The sequence below is a fragment of the Paramisgurnus dabryanus genome, chromosome 12 (genome assembly GCF_030506205.2).
Source record: "Paramisgurnus dabryanus chromosome 12, PD_genome_1.1, whole genome shotgun sequence".
Classification (NCBI taxonomy): Eukaryota; Metazoa; Chordata; class Actinopteri; order Cypriniformes; family Cobitidae; genus Paramisgurnus; species Paramisgurnus dabryanus.
The window spans coordinates 5,994,270-6,015,807 of record NC_133348.1 but is presented as its reverse complement, the minus strand read 5'-3'; the positions used below and the strand labels follow the sequence as shown (position 1 = coordinate 6,015,807).

The 21,538-nt window shown below is 36.8% G+C and overlaps 2 protein-coding genes across 2 annotated transcripts; one reads left to right on the top strand and one right to left on the bottom strand.

The window, feature by feature from the left end:
- Positions 1-334: 334 nt before the first annotated feature.
- Positions 335-17,141, bottom strand: LOC135738570 (uncharacterized). The gene is made up of 17 exons (XM_073811489.1): positions 17,067-17,141; positions 15,904-16,000; positions 14,516-14,695; positions 11,769-12,263; positions 9,297-9,438; positions 9,000-9,099; positions 7,714-8,702; positions 7,419-7,512; positions 7,140-7,313; positions 4,681-4,788; positions 3,401-3,428; positions 3,179-3,249; positions 2,609-2,710; positions 2,366-2,503; positions 1,375-1,459; positions 1,169-1,289; positions 335-955 (listed from the first exon to the last, which is right to left on the bottom strand). Exons 1-17 carry the CDS (start codon positions 17,139-17,141, stop codon positions 766-768), a joined length of 3,189 nt encoding a protein of 1,062 aa, XP_073667590.1. The 3' UTR covers positions 335-765.
- On the top strand, positions 11,634-12,938 carry gpr31 (G protein-coupled receptor 31). Its single transcript, XM_065255742.1, has one exon. It carries the CDS (start codon positions 11,785-11,787, stop codon positions 12,730-12,732), a length of 948 nt encoding a protein of 315 aa, XP_065111814.1. The 5' UTR covers positions 11,634-11,784; the 3' UTR covers positions 12,733-12,938.
- Positions 17,142-21,538: the final 4,397 nt, after the last annotated feature.

Sequence of the window (21,538 nt, the reverse complement as noted above, 5' to 3'; positions counted from 1 at the left end):
TCAAAATTTGGTGTTTTTGATGAAACCTTCCCATATTTGAGAGGTGATAAGAAGATAACTAATCAAGGTAGGATGAAACTTTTTTTTTTTTGAAAGCAGGGGGTTCTTTCATTTATATTTTATGTTTATATATTTAAAGAAGAAAATTTTCTGGAAGGCATTAAACTTTTGTGAAAATCATGAAAAATGCTGCCGCTGGCTGGCAACTTTAAAAAAAAAAAAAACGCTGGCGGGGAAAGAGTACTATGGAAGTGTACTACTTTTTCACATGAGAATATCGTTGGACTCTGGAAGGAAAATGGAGTACACAGAGTAAATCCACAGTCCCGGGGCTCAAACAGAGGGCTCCCCACTGAGCCACTGTGCTGTTGATTATGGCTTTGTGTTTATATTTATACCAACGTTATATTAAAGGGGACATATCATGAAAATCAGACTTTTCCATGTTTAAGTGCTATAATTGGGTCCCCAGTGCTTCATTGAAATTTGGCTCCTCTTGTGATGTCAGAAGGGGATAATTCCACCCCTTAATCTGCACTATCCAACCACAGCACTGCCATTTGGTGCATAGATCAGCTGTACATTTTTGCTCACACCTATAAAGTGGCATGTTCAACATGCTATAATAAATTATCTATATGACATTTTGAGCTAAAACTTCACATATGTACTCTGGGGACACCAAAGATTTATTTGACATCTTAAAAAAGTCTTGTGAAATGTCTTTAACAGTTTAAAAAATCAAATAATTAAATTAAAAGGGATTTATTTCTTGTCCATTATAACGATGCCTTCATCGTTCTTTATGCGAACCCTCCCGGATGAGAACTTGGTCTCCTGCCTCCCGTTTGTGTAGACAGTTTTAATCGTCCCATCTGGGTACATCCTCCGCTTATACTGCGCAGTATGGATCTCCCTCTGGCCATTAGTAAACTCCACTATCTTTTCACCGTGTCTGTAGAAACAGACATAGAAAGGGATTTAATTTATTATTTTCTTTTCTGCTCTCTTCTGTACAATGAAAGTGGATGGGAAGCAGAGACAGCTGTGGTTACCATTTACTTTCATTGTATAAAAATAAAAGTTTGGACGTTATGCTAAATAATCTCTTTTGTGTTTATGTGTGTAAGTAAATGATTTTTGCATAAACAATCCCAATAATCCATACTTTGATATCCGGACGACCGTTCCATCCGAAAAAATGCTTTCCTCTCGACCATCCAGGTAGAGTATCTTGACTGTGCCGTCAGGAAAGGCTATTTCTCTTTTACCATCAGGATAGCGTTTTTCTAGGAAGACATATAACGGCATTAATTACACCTGACCCCAATTTCCCAGAAAAAAGACGTCATAATTGCATCATTTTATTCACACCTCTTTGGTTGTTTGGAAACTGCAGAACCTCCAAACCAGACGGATACGTTGAGTGAATCGTTTGAGCATCACAATAATAGTAAATCTAAATGGATGAAAGTGAACAGTACATTTTTTGTAACTAAACCAAACGATCACCTTAAGGCCACTAAAAAACTGCCCAGACAGTATACACCTATTGTATACAATGGCAGGAACTCACAAAAAAGGTGTGGCAGAGCCATGAAATTACTAGAAACCAGAAAACAAAAGACTGGGCCTGTAGCAACACGTAATGATTCGGGTGCTTGGTCACAAAAGATATTTCGTAGTCAGTAAATTTCCAACACTGCAGGGTAAAACCCAGATTAAGTCACTTTTTAGTCATTTAAAAAATATATAACATTGATACCTTTATTATTGACTGAGAAGGATCATGTCAAATATTGAAATTAATGATTGAAATCAAACTTTGATGCACTTAATCTCATTATTAGATTATAAGACTTTGGCCTTGATATTACAGACAGGGTCACATAAGTTGCATACAGCACAAACGTGACCCTGGACCAGAAACGATACCATAGTCATAGGGGGCAATTTTTAAAAATGAGATTTATCTTCTTAAAGCTGGATGAATAAGCTTTCCATTGATTTATGTTGGGATATGACAACATTTGGCCGGGATACAACTATATGAAAATATGGAATCTGAGGGTGCAAAAAATTAAAAAGATCAAGACGAAGATGAAGTCCTTTGCAAGTCATTTAGTATGACTAATGAAAAATACATTTTAATATATTTACGGTAGGAAATGTACAATATAACTTTATGGAACATGATCTTTACTTAATATATTAATGATTTTTGGCATAATAAAATCAATAATTTTGACCAATACATTTGTTGGCTATTGCCGCAAATATACCCATGCGACTTATGACTGGATTTGTGGTCCAGGGTCATAAATCTAAGATATTGATGCTCTGTGAATAACTAAATGACACATACCACAGTCCCATCAGCCAGTATACGTTTAACATCTCCATTAAAGAAGGTAACTGTGATAGACCTGTCAACACCAATCTCCTTCTTCGTTCCATTGCGAAACGTGATTACGCGACATCCGTTCAAGAAAAGACGCTCTTCCTGGCATAAAACATTTTTTGAGAACAGGTTAAAAGATGGCTTAGTTTAATTCAAATATCTCATTGCATGCACCATGTAAAATACAATAAGAACCACCCTCCGTACCCTTCCATCTGGATAGCGTATCTCTTCTTTCACTTGATCTTTTCTGGATTGAGATGTCATTTGTGCATCACTGCAGTTGATATTGCGCTGAAACAAACTTCCCTGTTTTTGAAACATCATGATACAACAATTCAGTTTGTTGCCCAACACAACTATTCAGTCATAATCACTGACACAATTGGATAATGTAATATCCTTATTAATATAATTATATATGAGAACACTGATTGATAAAGCATCTCTGAATTTCTGATTCATATCTGCTGTCTACAGGCCTACACAGGCCCTGAACATACCAGGAATAAATCAGTTTACCAACTGATCACTAATGGATACATGCCAATATGCTGTGCATATGATATGTGGTGTGTATAGTATGTTAAAATATATGTTAAAAGCCATACAATAGTTTTTGTGAAGGACAAATCAACATATGCTCAGGTCATATAGCTTCAGATAAGTTGAAATATAAAACATGTGTCATATGGACTTTATTTTATCTTCTAAATTTCTCATTTTATGTTTCATGCTGTGTTGGAATGACAATTGCTTTAAAAGAAAGGTAAATACCGGTCTGCCTTGTGTTATCATGGCATCACTATCAAGATTCCCAACATCAAGTGAACATGCAGAACGTTTTCCTTTAGAAAAATATAAGATGTTATACAGCACACAAGACAAGACAAGTTGATGACTTGAGTAAAGTACATCTAGTACAGCACTGTATCTATTTACATAAGCTTAAGGTGATTAATATGAGTTCATTGGATAAAGTAAAGAACACATACTTACTCAAAGAGATGGCTGTGTGTTCGTTGGCCTGTGTATTAAAGATGTGGGAAACATAAAAGTGAGAAGGATCATCTTAAATGTAACCTAAAAACTTAGCGAGCAATAGTCGTTTAAAGGGACACTCCACTTTTTTTGAAAATATGCTCATTTTCCAGCTCCCCTAGAGTTAAACAATTGATTTTTTTTATTTTTGGAATCCATTCAGCTGATCTCCGGGACTGGCGGTCTCACTTTTAGCATAGCTTAGCATAATCCATTGAATCTGATTAGACCATTAGCATCACGCTAAAAATAACCAAAGAGTTTCAATATTTTTCCTATTTAAAACTTGACTCTTCCGTAGTTACATCGTGTACTAAGACTGACAGAAAATTAAAAGTTGTGATTTTCTAGGCCGATATGGCTAGGAACTATACTCTCATTCTGGCGTAATAATCAAGGACTTTGCTGCCGTAACATGGCTGCAGCAGGCGTAGTGATATTACGCACTGCCTGAAAATAGTCCCCTTGGTTACGTTCAATAGCAGGGGACTATTTTCACTTTTTTTTAGCGTGATGCTAATGGTCTAATCAGATTCAATGGATGATGCTAAGCTATGCTAAAAGTGGTAAACCATTCTCTTCAAGCATGTGAAAAAATAGGTCATTGAAATTTGGCTCCCCTTGTGATGTCAGAAGGGGATGATAGCGCCCCTTAATCTGTAGTCCTGTGAAATGTCCCCTTAAATTTTTCACTGATAGGCCAATATTTGCCTTGTTTTTGCTTAGATGTCTGGGCTGTGCCTGGGTCATTTAAATGCAAAATTGCTTTCTGGGACATCACTGAAATCAAATTATTGAATAATGTTTAATGATATTAAAGCAGGATAAAGTTAGTGTACATGGCATGAAATCCACACTATCATGCAAACTGACTCAGTAAAGGAATTATTTGCGATGGATGCTCAATAGGGTCTTTGTGTACCATTTTTAGTGAATCGTTTGTTTGCAGTCATGAAATAAAAACAGTACAAACAAAAATATGAAAAAATGAAAATCAAGATTTAAGACACTCTATGAAGTGGACTTCAGTAGATTCATTGCACATGCATGAATTAATTATGAAGAGTCTAGACACTGAGCTTTGAAAGACATCATGAATTATTACTGGAGCTTAAAGAGCACTTCAAAACACATTATACACCTCAGTGAATTTACACCAAATCAATTCTCATGTTGACTGAGGCTTTAAATGGCTCAAACCGGAGAATAATGCACATTAATAGTGTTTGCACACTCACCAGGTGTCCTGTTTGTGTTTCCTTCTTGTGGACAGAGGGTTTGGTAAACGCAGGAGTGGCACTTCTGACTCCAGAGTTTCTCTGCATGTCCTCTCTGCTCGTATTACCCTAAAAATTCAATTTGTATTATTCATAGAGAGCAGAGAACTGAATGACAGGCTCTAATGGATTAAAAGTGTGTAAGTCAGGCTAAAGTTTGGAGGTTATACTTATGCACTGTGTAAAAAAAGTTAAAAATACTTGATTAAATATATTTTAAATATATGAAGAGTTTGGTTCCAAAACGCAATATATCCATTTTGACTAATTTCGATAAAAACGTGTTTTCTATACCAAGAAAGTAAGAAAGTGACTAGATGAAAACCCCCTTTGTCTGGTACAAACTGTTACATAGCATCTTTAGGTTCTAAAAACATAAAAAATTCAAATCCATAATTTGATTTTTAAAGATTTATTATTAAAACTAAATATATATTTTTTAAATGCTATAAATCTATTGAATCAATATATAAATGTGCATTCATCTTTGCCATGTTATATTCATTTAGTTGACTAGTGGTATACACTGATTAAAATATTACATTAATCAAAACACTTACTTTGTCATATTAAGAACACTGTCATTGCTGCTGTCATCCTTGGGACGTCAACGCTTACATTTTTTGACAGCGATCAGCTGTAAAATGTTTTGGGGCTGCTCGATTTTCGTTGACTTTCGTTGACTTTGGGTAAAATAATGGAAAGTTTTTCATAAGATCGCCTGGGGTCAATGTGTAAGCATGACAGAAGCTTGATGTGAGAACAAGCAACAACCGGCATTTTTCCTTTGCCCGAGTGGCTTACGTTTCTTCCTTGCCACAGAAAACCACCACAGGTTTATCAATGCCATCAAAAGTATCATTTTGTTTTTGTTTGTTTAATGATCACAAAGTACAAAGGAGATGACAAAAACTAGCACCCTGTGTGTATTTGACTGCCGTTTTTTGCGTTTTGGGAAAATGGGAGAAAAGATGACAGAATAACACAGCGGATATTGCATTTTGCTTAAAATTAAGAATTGACTTTTTAATACTGACCAGATACTATACACTGATTCTTAAAACTTTGGCAAAAACATGTCCCACTAAGAAAAGTGCTAATTCTGTTGGAAATTAAAAACATTTTCATGAAGAAAAAGAAGTAATGTTATAATCAGGGGGTCATTTGCACATATGTAAGGTTCTTTTATAGGTTTATTTTTATTTTTTATTAATTTAATGATTATATGCTGGCCCATTGCTTACAAAATCAGCTGTCCTCGGTTAAGAGATAATCATTTCAACTTGATTAAAAAAGCCAAAAGTAATAATCAAATTGAATAATATATTTACCACATGAAAGCGTACATTGTAATATGTATTAAAAACTACAAACAGTGAGTTTTGACAATATTTACTATTATTTTGTGATTGCTCAAAATGTGTCCCACATATTCGTCACCACCGTCAGATATTTATAAAAATCAGACAACTATAGGGTCAACTGCATTCCTGAGGACCCCATTTTCAAACCTTCGGCTCTACTGCATGCTTCAAGATCACTCAAGCTCCTGTATGTTTGCTATTTTCTCTTAAACTTGTTCATATTTTTTGACACTGCTACTGTGACAACCATAACATGTCAACACCATCATCTTTGTAAAAAATATTAGATTAGATTATGAAATAAATGTATCATTTTTAAGAAGAAGTCTGAAGTAGCTAACAACAGAGGGGAAACAAGATGGCTAATGTGAACAACTCATCTATTTTTTTTATCTATATTAGGTTTTTGTCACCACCGTCAGATGTCACCACCGTCAAGTTTTCTGTCTTTTCTGTCAGGTTTTATGTATTTTAGGAAGTAATGATTTGACATTTGTTCATCACAGTGCTCAGGATTGTTATTTTTGGAACAAATATTTACATAAAGTTTAAGCAAGAAGCCCTTGACTTGAGTGGTATACATTTTGGAAAAATGAGACAAATGTCACCACCGTCAGATTAGTGTCACCACCGTCAGACGGAGTTTTATTTGTTTTAAGTGAATATGCTTACAATAGGTTTCGTCAGTGCTGTTAAGTTATTAAATTAATAGTCTCTATTAATACAAAAATATGTTTATTTAATAAAAAATCATTACTTTTTCTATTTAGGCTTAAAGTACACGTTGTGTGAGTAATAACCGGAAAAACGCCTATTTTATGAAAAAAATACGAACAGGGGAGGTTGCACCAGTAAACTGCTGAACAGCCAAGACCTTGGTCTATAATCATATACATTCAGATTTTGTAATTTAACAAAAAATTTTTTTTCAATATTTAAACCTGTTTTATCCAAATTCCCAAGAATCACTGTATACTGATTTTGGCAGTAACTTATTTTTTTTAAAATGACATTTATCGCATTTTGGAACCAAACTCTTCATATATTTGTTCTTACTGTATTGTATGATCCAAGTTGAGATCTTCCATTCCCACTGAGTTTGCTATAAAGCTCCTGGTTCTCTTTGGTGAGGACTTCCACACGGTTCTGCAGGAGATTGTGGATCTGAGACCAGTGAACCTCCCTCTCCATCAAATTCTGCTTTAGGAAAAAGATCTGCTGCCTTAGATCCTACAAGCACACAGACAAAAACATATGATTTATTGTTACCAAACCCACACTTTATGAAAAACAAAAGGCTGGTTCAGTGTCTCGCAAAGACACCTTTGGTTTTACCTGAGTCTTACAAATTTCAGATGGGTCTTCTTTATGTCTTCTGGCAGGTGTGTGGTCATCTCCATCATTAAAGTCATGCTGCCCTGTCTCCTTCCTAGTCAGATTCAGTAATTAAGCTCAAGTTTAACACATACAGTATAACTTTATGAAGATTTTAAAAGTTTTAAGAGTTGTGACTTGACTGAGATTCTTGACTGAGAATGGTTCATTTATTATCCACTTCATAGGTAAGTGGTTTCACTACAGTACCTATTAATTGACTATATACTGCTATAAACTGTAAAGAAGAACTTGCATGAGTCTTGAAGGTGGTCTGAAATCACCGACAGCATCTCCTGGCCATTTGCCCTCGTTTGGTTGAACGTGTTGATCTTCTGTTTTCTTGAAATGGTTTGTCATTGGCTTTTGTAACCTTTGAAGTTCTGAGTCACTACTGGAGCTTGAAGAACTGGAGGTAGGAGTTGAGGAACGATGTTTTTCATTAACTATCTCAGTCTCACTCGGGGCATCGCTTGCATAGTCATCGTCTGACAGATCTAAACTTTGATCTTTATAATCCGTGTGCCTTGAGGGAAAAAGAGGCAACGGTCTATGAGATTGAGAAATGGGTCCATCCTCACTGCTTGTGCTGTCATTGGAATCACTAAGAGCCAGAGACTCCATTACCTCATTGCATAAACCCAACTCTTTGTTACGCTCGCTTCGGCCATGCGAACTGCTTGTAGCTTGGTCACTTTTTTCTTTGACTTTGACAATGTGGTCATTAATTTTTTTAAAGCCAACATTTTCATTGAAGGAATCCACTTTCCGGACATCTCTAGGACAGTTAGGTTTATTTAATCCACTTTTTTGGGACTTTGCTTTGTTGGTTTTACCCTTGTCTTCAGAACTGTGCATATTTTTGAGCGAGTTTGTCATGTCAACAAGGCTAGACGTCAGAGGTTTGTAAGCCTGTTTCAAATGGTCATCTTGTGGATCAATGGGCTTCTTCTGAAATCCTTCAAGGTCACATTTTCGGTCACCAAGGTTGCTCAAGTCCTTTACATTTGGGAGCGAATATCTTCTGGTACGGCTGATATTTGGCATCTCATTCTTTTTTCCATTTTGATGAAGTTCAAAAGAGGATATCTTCTGCGGCATGGACTTCAGATTCATGAATTGTGGACTAAGAGAATTTCTCCTTTGGATTATCTGTGAGCCATCCTTACCCTTCACCATCCTAGACATTCCTTCTCCTTTACGAAGGAAATCCTTCTTTTGTGCTTGTGTGGTTTGTCTACAAGTCTATGAAAGAGATGTAAAAATGCTTAGACAGTATATTTGCATTGTGTCATATCACTCTATTGGCGCTTTTCCATTGCATAGTTTGGTTTTGGGTCGGGTCAGCTTACTTTTGTGAGCTTTTCCACTGGGCGCAGTACACCGTACAGCAAATATAACGACACGCCTATAATCCCTCCCACTCTGAAGTTTTACTAAACTTGATGGAAACGCTAACCAAGCCAAAGTGAGGTGAGCTGACCCAAACCAAACCGTGCGGTATTATGCAATGAAAAAGCGCCTTATGAATGCAGCTCATACCTGATCATCCTGTTGGAGAACAGGCTGATGTACTTTGAGATGCTCCTCAACAAACTCTTCAAACGTTTTCTGCTTCTCTTTAAGTCCTGGGCGAATAGGCCTGTGTAAAAATGTAATTATTCAATACAGTACTGTATTTCATGTTTTTAAATTAAATTAAAAAGCCATTAAAGTAATTTTACCACAGACAAAAGAAACACCTCTTCACACAAACTCAAGCATGACCTCATATGCCATAAAAACGTAACAAAATAGTGGCACAATAAAACAGTTTTCTCCCCAGATAATCTTCAATACCTTTCCTCTGGGTTTGCCAGGACATTTCGTCTGGATCCAAATGGGCTACAGAAACAGTTGTCTATGGCAGGCTCTGACCGTTCTTCTTTAATGGGTGATAAGATTCTGGGCTCTATCCATTGTGTTCTGTTGACAGTAACATCTACAATGCAAATAGATATCCATTTAATGAAAACTTATTGGAATAGTTTTGAGTATAACTAAGCCAACATGATCTCACAGAAAGATCTCGCATGAATTTCTATAAATAGTTTCTCGTGTCCGTGGCATGACTTTCTTTTTCGTATCATTTTATGTATTGTTTTCTTATTGTTTTTTCCTATTTTTAGATCCTTGTCGCTTGGGGTTAAATTTGGGAGTAGGATGTACTTTTATGTATTGGTTTCTACATGTTTTTCTTTTAAAACTATTCTCGCCTGGAGTAGGGGTTTGGGTTAGGATGCCCAAAAATGTAACACAAAGTGATTCTAATCCCAACACCAAGCGACAATGGTAAGAAAATAGGAAAAAAAACTATGAGAAAACAATACATAAAATGAAATGAAAAAGAAAGTCTTGCAACGGACACGAAAAACTATGGAAATTTGTGCAAGTGACACGGAAAAGACATTTGTGCTCAAGTCACAAAAAAGCTGAATTTCGTGCCATTGACACAAATAAATTAATCAAATTTTGCGTGACTATAACACGACTTTTCTTGAAATCAGTCTGAACTAGGTAACCTAACCTTTTTTTTTTATTGCAAATAAATAAGGCTGCACGATAAATCGCGTGTGATTGTCATGCGCATCTCATCAGTAAAGCCGGTTCCTCAATTAGTAGTAAATCGCCATCACCTGCTTTCAAATGGAGCGGCATTTACTACACAAAGCCTTAGTTCATTGACAAGCTGGGTAATATCGCATTCTTTATTGCAGGTGATATGTCCGTGATAATGAAGGATTAATTGACCAGATTGTCAAGTAAATGTCGCTCCATCTGAAAGCAGGTGATGCCGATTTACTTTACTGACGAGATCCGCATGACCATGGGCGTCAAAAGTACTGGAGTAGATACCATTTTCTTATATTCTGGTGCCTTTTAATTAAACAATTGCTTTTAAGTTTTTTAAGTTTTTTTTAGCTTGTTGTGTTGGCGGAGCTTAGTTAATGGACTTTCATTTATATGGACTCTAAATGAGCCAAGTGTAATGGATTTGAGGAAGCGGCAGTGTGGAAGTCAAGGCTGTATTCCGACGCCATGCGCATGCGATTTATCGTGCAGCACACAAATAATCATGTTTTGCACAATTGTTATGTAAAAAGTTGCCAAGAGAAATGGAATCTGTATGTTAAAGTATGTGTAAAGAGATATTAAATGCATTCCGAGTTTTGTCACAGCCCAGAAAAATGTGTTATTACCTACCCAACCAAATTTGCATGATAAAAACGGCAAGTAAATACAAGTTGTTATCAAAATCTGGCCAAAATAAGCAAGATTCTCTGCTCTCGAATGCTTGGGGGCGTGTCGCCGTCTGTGCTGAAACCACGCCCCCTCGTGGGAAAGCTGCCATGTCTCTCAACTTTCAAATACCTCTGCAACCTCTATGTATGTTTGCGATTGTGTTAGGAGCATTTTAGCCCCACCCAAATAATACTGAACACAGAAATGTGCAAAAACATTTTTGAAATGACTTTACACAAACTTAATATGTTAAGTGAATACAATAGGGGGTGTAGCAGACCAGGTCCTGTAGCTATAAAAGGTAACGCTGGCCTGTCAATTACTTTTCTTTACAAAAAATGCATCAGACCTGCCCGGACAAGCCACCTAAAATGCGTCATTCAGCAAACACAGGTGCTTAAGAAAGCAGATCAATAACCAAAGTTGTTTGATCACTTCAGTACATTCGTTTGAACTTGCTTGTTAAAGTCAACATGCCATGCCATTGTACGGTTTTAATCTGCTCATCTCTGGAACTCATTGAATTGTCATATTATTAAATCAACACGAATTGACTTTCCTTAGAAAACTCTAAAGACTCTTAAGCCTAAATCATGTATTTTTTTGTACTTCATGTACTTTTTCCCAAACCAACTGCAGTGCATTTGAGGTATGCTTTTCATGAGCTTGGAATCAAACCCAGGACTCTGGCGTTGCATGCACTACTAGCTGAACTACACATTTAACTTTTCACATTGTGTCAACCTTCCTGTCTCTTAATCATAGATGTTTTTAGGGAACTATATTTTTATTTGTCACTATTTTAAGAGTGCAAGGCATTCTTTAGGTAAGTGCATGAGAAGTTTGTGAGATCAGGTGTTTATCTTCATGACAGGCAGGGACTTGAAAAGCAACCGAAGCATAGGAAGTACCCAGCCTACAAGTCTGAGCAGCTTTAAAATGCAATGCTCTCAGGCGAACAGATGAAGTCTAAAGCTATGTGCTGGAAATCTCCTGTGCTATCTACACACATCAGGAAGCAATTCCTACAATAAATCTGGAAAATATGAACGTGGAGAACGATACAGATGAGGGCTGCCAGGATCACATCAACAATAACAGACCACTTTACATTTTCTACTCGTCTGTGGTTGGCTTGGAGTTTGTTTTCGGTCTCCTTTTGAACATTACGGTCATTCATGTCTTCATCTTCAAGTTGAAATTCTGGAAATCTAAAACCATTTACATTTTCTTGTTCAATCTGGTCTTGGCTGACATTTTGTTGCTTATTGGATTGCCAGTGAAGGCTTATAACTTTCAACAATGCAGCGAGAACAAGGTTGTGTGCAAGGTACAGCTCTTCCTGCAGTTTCTCAACCGAGGAGCAAGCATCGCCTTTCTGACCGTCGTCTCCATTTATCGTTATTTCAGCGTGGTCCATCCCGAGAAGAGGAAAGTCCTGAGGATGCTGAAACATTCGCCTCAGATTTCCATCTTTATCTGGGTGCTTCTGGGGATTCTGACTATTCCAGCCATGATGCAAAGCTTCATAAGATGCCACAGCAATGAAAAGGATGAATTCAGTGCAGTGGTTCTGTTGAGGGAAATCGTGTTTTACACCCAGATTTTCATCCCTTTTTTTGTTCTCGTGTATTGTTCGATTGGGATTATCAGACGACTTCGGAATCAGAAGTCGATTGGAGACAGGACGAAGCTCAAGAGAGCGATGCTCCTGGTCACGGCTGTCGTTCTTGTTTTTGCCGTTTGCTTTCTGCCGTATACTTTCACGCGAGCAGTGCAACTACAGCGCATCGGGCCCGTGATGTCCGAGGAGAAAGTTGCTGTTGTTAAATTATACGACGGTCTTGTTTGTCTGTCGTATCTGAATTGCCTGCTAGATCCAATCCTGTACTGCTTGAGCAGCACCAAATTTAAGAAGTTATACGTGTCGATTTATTTTCCCTTTCTGCTGGAGAAAGAGCCAATGGAAACGTCAGAAGAAAACTCACAATGATTGTTTACAATATGCCAGATGATACAATTATTAGTAAGGATGCTTTGTTAAGACTGCTAAGAAAAGTTTAGTCAAATGTGTTTTTTGCACTTTTGTTTTTTTTTGTAAATAAGTAGTTGCTGCATAAAATGCACATATCTTTTGGATAAAATTGTATATGTAATGTAAAATGTGTATATTTTGAAATAAACAAATATTTAGATTAAGTATTTTAGCTTTCTTAATCATAAAGCAATAATTATAAAATGTTACAGTGTCTTTAGTTTCGTTTTAGATAAAGTATTGCATTCGACATCGCATGACATCAACTACCCAAACACATTATGAAGTGTGTAACAGATGACAATCGGGTTAATATGTGAATTGAACGTAATGGAGTTTCTATTAAGCCTTATGACAGTAATGTGACCTATATCTGACTCACAGTTGTCTGGTTTCTTACAAATCATGATTCAGTAAACGTCTCAAGTAGGAAATATACAATCGTCATAAACTAACAAAATATGCATGCATTATGTATTTTGTGTAAATATGCTAGATTTTTGTGTTACACTTGTTTTTTAGTAAATATTCATGACTATGACCTTGTTAATATGTAACTGCAAACATATGTTGTTGTTTAACTTTTTAAAAATAATGAAATTACATTTTCATTTTACATATCAGTTTCATCAAATGTTTCAAACGCAACCCGACAAACTTGAATTGTTGAAAATAAAAATAAAATCTCAACAGTTTGAACACTATGAAAATTAAATTAAATAAAATTAAAATTAATTACATTTTCAACATAATGCAACAGTATTAGCAGCGGGACAAAGTAATAAGTGTTACTTTCGTCAAGACAGGAACTCTTGACATTAAAACCCGATTTACTTTCATTTTGAAAAACTCTAAAAAGTCACACTTCAGGATGTGTTACAACACAAAATAACCTGTAGATTGACCAGTATTGATCACATGAAAAGAGAAACACAACGCGTTATAAGAAAAAAAACAACTTAGCACCCTTCGGGATCTACACGCACAAAACGGTGATGAAGTAACTCGATATTTGTCAGCCTTGTCAAGAGTTGCGTGCTAAAGATGCTTAGTTTCAGGGCTCAGAGAAAATTGATTTGTTACATTCGTCCTGTGTTACTTTGCCCCAGTTCTCCCCATTTGTTTTTGTTTATCTCATACTCTGAATTGTTTGCTATGAAGTAGTTTTGTAATCTACAACTTATCCCAAAACTGTAAATTACAGTCAAAGGTTGTAACATTAAATCATTAGCACCAGTTTAAGTTTTATCCCTGAATGGTTTGTATTAAACACATGTAATGTACACAAAATGTACTTAAATAATTGTGATTGGCGGATTCAGGTTATACAAGTTCTGTCACTTAAAGGAGTAGTTCACCCAAATAAATGGGGCCCATTGACTTTTGACAGTATTAACAGAAATTACTATGCACTACAAAAAGTGAAAAGTTGGATCAACTTAAAATATTACTTCAGTTGGTAACACTTAAAATTCAACAAACAAAAAAATACTGTGGTTCACTTTAGGTGAATTTTTTTAAGTTGAACCAATTGGAGTATTTATTATTTTAGGTTAAACCAACTTTTTGCTTTTAAAGTGTGGTCTAGTCAATGGGGACCATTTTTTGGGTGAGCAACTACTTTAATATCTATTAGAAACATCACAAATAAATAAGTATTAGTTAATAGTTATTTCACTGCTGTAGGTAATTTCTAAAGATTTAAACTGATAGTGTGTCAGCACTTCTCAAAAGTAATGACCAACATGTCTCTTACCAGTGCCCTCGGGCCCATTCTCAACCTTACTAGACAATGTGGGTTTGGTTAAGTTTTCCTTTAAAGCAGGCGAATTCTTGGTAAGTTTGACAGGAGCAGTTTGTGGAAAGCCTGAAGTTGTCTGGGCTTGCAGATGCGCTAAGAATGTGGGAGATAAAATCAGCCCTGAAACAGAAAGGGATGAACTGAAATGAAATACAATTAAAATGTTTACTTAAAAAAAGAATTCTCTATATAGCACTGTTGTTGAGGGCTTGATGGTTAAGGCAGTGGACTTGTAAAGTTAACATCACAGGCTTAATCCACTTTCGTAAAAAAATTCTGATAATTTACTCACCCCCATGTCATCCAAAATGTTTTTCTTTGTTCAGTTGAAAATAAATTGCATTTTTTTAGGCAAACATTCCAGGATTTTCTTTATATAGTGGACTTTAGTGGACCTCAACAATTTACAGTTTCATTTCAGCTTGAAAGTGCTCTAAACGATCCCAAACAAGGCATAAGGGTCTTACCTAGTGAAACAATCGTCATTTTTGCCAAAAGTAATAAAACTAATCCCATCGAAAGGTCACGCGTGACTTATGCGAAACTACCGCTAGTGTTTACAAGTGCGAAGAAAGTGGACCGTTCCGATGTTGTTGTTGTAAAATGATACTAATATATGTCTTTCTGTCAGTTTTTTATTTTAAATGGTTCGCAAGTGTGCGTTTTACATATGTAACCCGTGACCTTTCGACGTGGACCTAGGTCCACTAAAGTCCACTAAAATCCTGGAATGTTTCCTTTAAAAAAACAAATTTCTTCTCTACTGAACAAAGAAAGACATCAACATCTTGGATGCCATGGGGGTGAGTAAATTATTGGGATTTTTTAAAGTGGAGTAATCCTTTAATCCCATTTGGGATGACCAATTCAACCTTTTTACAATGTGCTTCAGGGTGCTTTGTAAGTATTGTAAATGAAACCCTTCTACTAAAATTATATAGATACTTCTGTGATCCTTCACTCTAAATTCTGCTGGGTTATTATTATTTTTAACCAAATGCTGCATGGGTAAATATTGGACAGAACACATGTTGGGTTAATAAATCAACCTAGGCTGGGTTGTACCAACTGGATTAACAAACAGCCCAGCATATGTTTATTTATAACCCAACATGTGTTCTGTCCAATATTTACACACAGTATAATGTATTTTTCAAGCTCTTTAATGTATGGGAAAGGGTTGATTGAATATGTTTTTTTTAAAGCTGTAAAACAACAATACTGATTTGGTATGACAGTGGTGTGAGTGAATGATGACAACATTTACTCGAAACGTAAAAGCAAAAAACCAACAGACTACTAAATAATATGAAGTGCTGTGGATCTACCTGGACTGATGAGAGAAAGCAACGCATTCTGTTCCTGTAAAACCTTCTGCAACTGTTTTACCTGAAGCTGAAGAAGCGCCTCATCTTGACCTCGACTCTGCCCACAAACATCAAATGATTAAAAAAAATAAAAATCTAGATAAACAGTAAAAGTGTAAATAGGCCTACTGTAAAATCTTTACAAGATACCTTAAAGGAATAGTCAATTTTCTTGAAAGAAAAATCCAGTAATTTACTCACCACCATGTCATCCAAAATGTTGATGTCTTTCTTTGTTCAGTCGAGAAGGAATTATGTTTTTTGCAGGATTTTTCTCATTTTAATGGACTTAATGGACACCAACACTTAACACTTAACTCAACACGTAACAGTTTTTTTTTAACTGAGTTTCAAAGGACTATAAACGATCCCAAACGAGGCATAAGGGTCTTATCTAGCGAAACAATTGTCATTTTTGACAAGAAAATTAAAAATATGCTCTTTTAAACCACAACTTTTCGTCTAGATCCGGTCCTAACGTAAATGCGTAGTGACATAGGGAGGTCACATGTTACATATATAAAACGCACATTTGCGGACCATTGTAAACAATAAACTGACACAAAGACATTAATTAGTATCAGTTGACATACAGCAACGTCGGAACGGTCCTCTTTCAACACACTTCGCGTTCGTCCTCTGTGACCTCTTGACGTGATGACGTATTGCGTGAGGTCACGCTGACGCTTTCAGGACCGGATCTAGACAGTGGCGGCTCCAGAGATTTTCTGATGCAGTTGCTATGGGGATGCTCAACACTTAAGAGAAGGTGCTTTAAATTTTGGGCCGTTTCATTAAGGGGGTTGCATCGGACCACCCTTTATACACGCGTACACACCCGTCTATACTCATTCCGCGACTATGTAAAAGTATTCAACACAAGGGCTATAGATACAACATACATAAGCCTGCCAATGTAAACCTCTGAAAATAATATTTCACAGTTCTGTCACAGTCTAGCCCTGAATACAACGGAGCAGCAAACGCAGCAACAGACACTGTGCACGCTTCAGCTTAAAATGCTCAGATCACGAAATCACACAGCCAGTTACCAACACTAGTGATGAATCAGCATTGTTTCTATTGTTGGAGCATCATAGGGTGACCATACGTGCCATTCTTACCGGACCCGGACGCGTCCTGTCCAGGATTTCGGGGTGCATCTTCTGGAAGTCGTATTTGTCTGCCGCATACGTCATATAGGATTATTATTATTATTATTATTACAGAAAAGCAACCGTTACATTTTAAGGCAAGAATGAAACTATTATTGTATATCTTACCCACGCATACTCGTAAGCACACATTAGACTTAATTCTGTCACTCGGACTCAATATTAATGACATCGAAATATCACCCCAGAGCGATGCCGTTTCAGACCATTGCCTTGTGTCATACACAATACTTCTAGATAGGACCGCTCAGTCTACAACATGCTACAGATTAGCCAGAACAATAATTTCCACCACTAAAGATAGCTTTATTAGCACTCTTCCAGACCTGTCTCAAATGAAACATGTAGCAGATAACCGTGAAGATCTGGATATTATAATAGAAAACCTGAACAACGTTTGCTCTAGCACGATGGATGCCGTTGCTCCCATACGAAAAAAGAGAATCAAAGGAAAAACGCCAGCTCCATGGTATGACCATCATACTGCAGCCCTTAAAAAAGTAGCTAGAAAAATGGAAAGAAACTACCGAAACACAAAGTTAGAAGTATGGCGTTCAGCATGGAAAGAGAGTGTTCAACACTACAGACAGGCTATTAAAACCGCCAGATCTACCTATCTCAGTACGCTTATTAAAGAAAATCATAACAACCCTCGTTTCCTCTTTAGCACAGTTGCGAAACTGACTAGAAACAAAGAACAAACAGAAACCAATAGTAAATTCCAACACAATAGTAACGACTTCATGAACTTCTTTACTAACAAAATTATTTCTATTAGGGAAAACATAGAAACTACGCAAGCAGCCACCACTCAACCCAATAGTACATTTACCACTAGATTATCATACGAACATCTTGAGTCATTTAAACCTACTACAATAGAAGAGCTCTCTAAATTAGTAACGTCATCTAAATCATCGTCCTGTATATTAGACCCCATTCCCACAAAATTACTAAAAGAGGTATTTCATGTAGTGTCCGACTCTGTACTAAATATCTTTAACTCATCGCTAGAATTAGGATACGTTCCAACAGCTTTCAAACTAGCAGTTATTAGACCGCTCATTAAAAAACCAAACCTTGACCAGGGAGATCTTAATAACTTTAGACCAATCTCAAATCTACCTTTTCTTTCTAAAATATTAGAAAAAATAGTGGCAAGCCAGCTACGCACATTCATAGCGAATAATAATACATATGAAAAGTTCCAATCAGGATTCAGGCCCCACCATAGCACAGAGACAGCGTTGCTTAGAGTTACAAATTACCTCCTATTAACATCCGATCGTGGTGAAATCTCAATCCTTATATTACTAGACCTTAGTGCAGCCTTTGACACAATAGATCACAGAATCCTACTCAATAGACTAGAAAACTATGTTGGCATCAGTGGTCAGGCGTTAGCCTGGTTTAGATCGTATCTAACCAATCGATATCACTTTGTTTATGTAAATGAGGAAGAGTCACATCACTCCCCCGTTAAATACGGCGTACCTCAGGGATCAGTTCTAGGCCCTATCCTATTCTCGTTATATATGTTACCTCTAGGAGACATTATCAGGAAACATAACATAAGTTTTCACTGCTATGCGGATGATACCCAGCTTTACATCTCGTCACATCCTAGCGAAACCCACCAGTTTGCTAAGCTAACAGACTGCATTAGTGATATTAGGGACTGGATGGCACATAACTTTCTTATGCTAAACTCCAATAAGACAGAGATACTTATTATTGAACCAAATCGCTCCAAACATAATATGTCAGATTACAAGTTGCCCATAGATGGCTGCACGGTGGTGCCATCTTCCACGGTTAAGAATTTAGGCGTAATGTTTGACAGCAATCTATCTTTCGATAGTCATATCTCCAACGTCTGCCGCACAGCATTTTTCCATCTTAGAAATATCTCAAAAATACGCCATATGCTGTCTGCATCAGATGCAGAAAAGCTTATCCATGCTTTTATGACCTCTAGATTAGACTATTGTAACTCGTTACTCGGGGGATGCCATGCAAATCAGGTAAACAAGCTACAGCTGGTTCAAAACGCCGCCGCAAGAGTGCTTACTCGATCTAAAAAGTATGACCACATTAGTCCAATTCTGGCATCTTTACACTGGCTACCAGTTAAATATCGCATACAATTTAAAATATTACTAATCACCTACAAAGCCTTAAATGGCCTAGCGCCCTCGTATATAAAAGAACTACTATCAGAATACAATCCACCACGTAAACTGCGATCACAAAATTCGGGTTACTTAATTATCCCTAGAATATCAAAAGTGTCTAAAGGTGGTAGATCCTTTTCCTACTTAGCCCCTAAGCTCTGGAATGATTTACCAAATAATGTTCGAGTATCAGACACAGTCGATCAATTTAAATCTAAACTTAAGACATTCTTCTTTAACAAAGCATTCACATAGAATGTCCAGTAAATGTACTTTTCCCGCAGTAGTTATTTTGTCTAGAACAAAGCACTCACATACCTCATACGGGTAATTTACTCTTGCCGCTATAGTTAGCCTGTCTGGAACCGAGCTGAATTAAACCACTATAATGTATGACACTTGCATTACATGCGAACGGCCCCTACGCTAATAGAATTCTGTTTTTGTCTCCCTGTCTCGTCCTCGACTCTGAGGACAATGAGACAAACAGACCCAGTTCCTGTTGCTGTGAAGGTCATCGCACCACTAATCAACTGGCTGTCCTTACACGTGACGCCCAACCGATGCGCGACCAACGGCCACCGGCTGAACCAGTTTAATCCGCTTACACGCTTCCTATCCCTACCGTGTCTATATATTATAAATATAAATATTAATCTCTCCCTAGGGTTTTTTGTCCTTCTAGGATTTTTTCCCATTGGGTTTTCTCCTAGGGGGTTTTTTAGTCCCAGGGAGAGTCAGCCAACTTTGGCTTAACTTAGCACTTTACTGTATACGTTACATTATTAATATGCTCGCTTACACGGTTTTTTATCCTTAGCCGCTATATTCTACTTCTTATACTATGTATTGATTTTCAATGTTCTCCTCTACATCTACTCATGTAAAGCTGCTTTGCAACAATTAACAATTGTGAAAAGCGCTATATAAATAAAATTGAATTGAATTGAATTATGTTTTTAACTGATTGGCGTATGCGGTCAACAAATACGACTACCGGAAGACGCACCGAAATCCTGGACAGGACGCGTCCGGGAAGAATGACACGTATGGGCACGTTATAGATCTAACAATGCAGAGCCAAGATTTGTGCTTTAGCCACCAAATTAATTCAATTTGTAAAAGCCAACAGAGGGGAAAATCAAGCACTTATCATAGACGTCTTCACAACAAAACAGCATCATCAATGATGTTGACGCAGTCAAAAGTCCTCGTTCTCTCCGTATTTATAGCCAAAAGTGCCAGATTACTGGTCCTAGTGTGTCCTCTGCTGTTCCTCGGGTAGTTTTTGGTGTATCCATTTTGGTGTATTTTACTTGGCTAAATTTCCAAACTTGCTATCAAAAACAAGCTGCACCCATTGGCCAAAGAAGATCACCTGTTTGGGCGTCATGATATTTTAGACAAAAATATATATTTTTTTAATTATTATTTAATTCCATTTTTTACAACATGAAAACACTATTCAAACATGACATTAAAATATAAATATAAAAAATTACAGACATTTCTTGGGGGTGCTGGGCGGGTGCTATGGATATTATAGCCGGAGCTACAGCATCACCTAGCTCCTCCCGGGCGCCCCACTGGCTCTAGACGAGAAACTGTGGTTTAAAAGTGTATATTTGTTATTTTTATTGTCAAAAATGACAATCGTTTCGCTAGATAAGACCCTAATGCCTCGTTTGGGATCATTTATAGTCCTTCGAAACTCTGTTGAAAAAAAACTGTTACGTGTTGAGTTAAGTGTTAAGAGTTGGTATCCATTAAAGTCCATTAAAATGAGAAAAATCCTGCAATGTTTTCCTCAAAAAACATAACTTCTTCTGGACTGAACAAAGAAAGACATCAACATTTTGGATGACATGGTGGTGAGTAAATTATCTCTTTTAAGAAAATTGACTATTCCTTTAAGTTTCATAAACTGTCCATTGTTTCACTTTGTTTTAAGAGTGTACTTAAAATTGTGTAAGCACGGGATGGTTTAGTTCCCTTATCTATTTCAGCTACTTTAGGTCTATAAGCACCCCTAGGTCCCTAAAGTCTCCTAAAAAGGTGTTCTCTGTGTTCAAAGGACCAAACATAAGTGAATGGATCATAGGGCTTTTGCAGTAGCTGCACATATGCTATGCAATAGTCTGCCACTCCATATTAGATTTGCCCCAACCAAAGACGCTTTCAAAAGCTGTTTAACTTTTTCCCTGCCATTGACGAGTTACAAATCAATTAAGAGAAAACATTTGCATA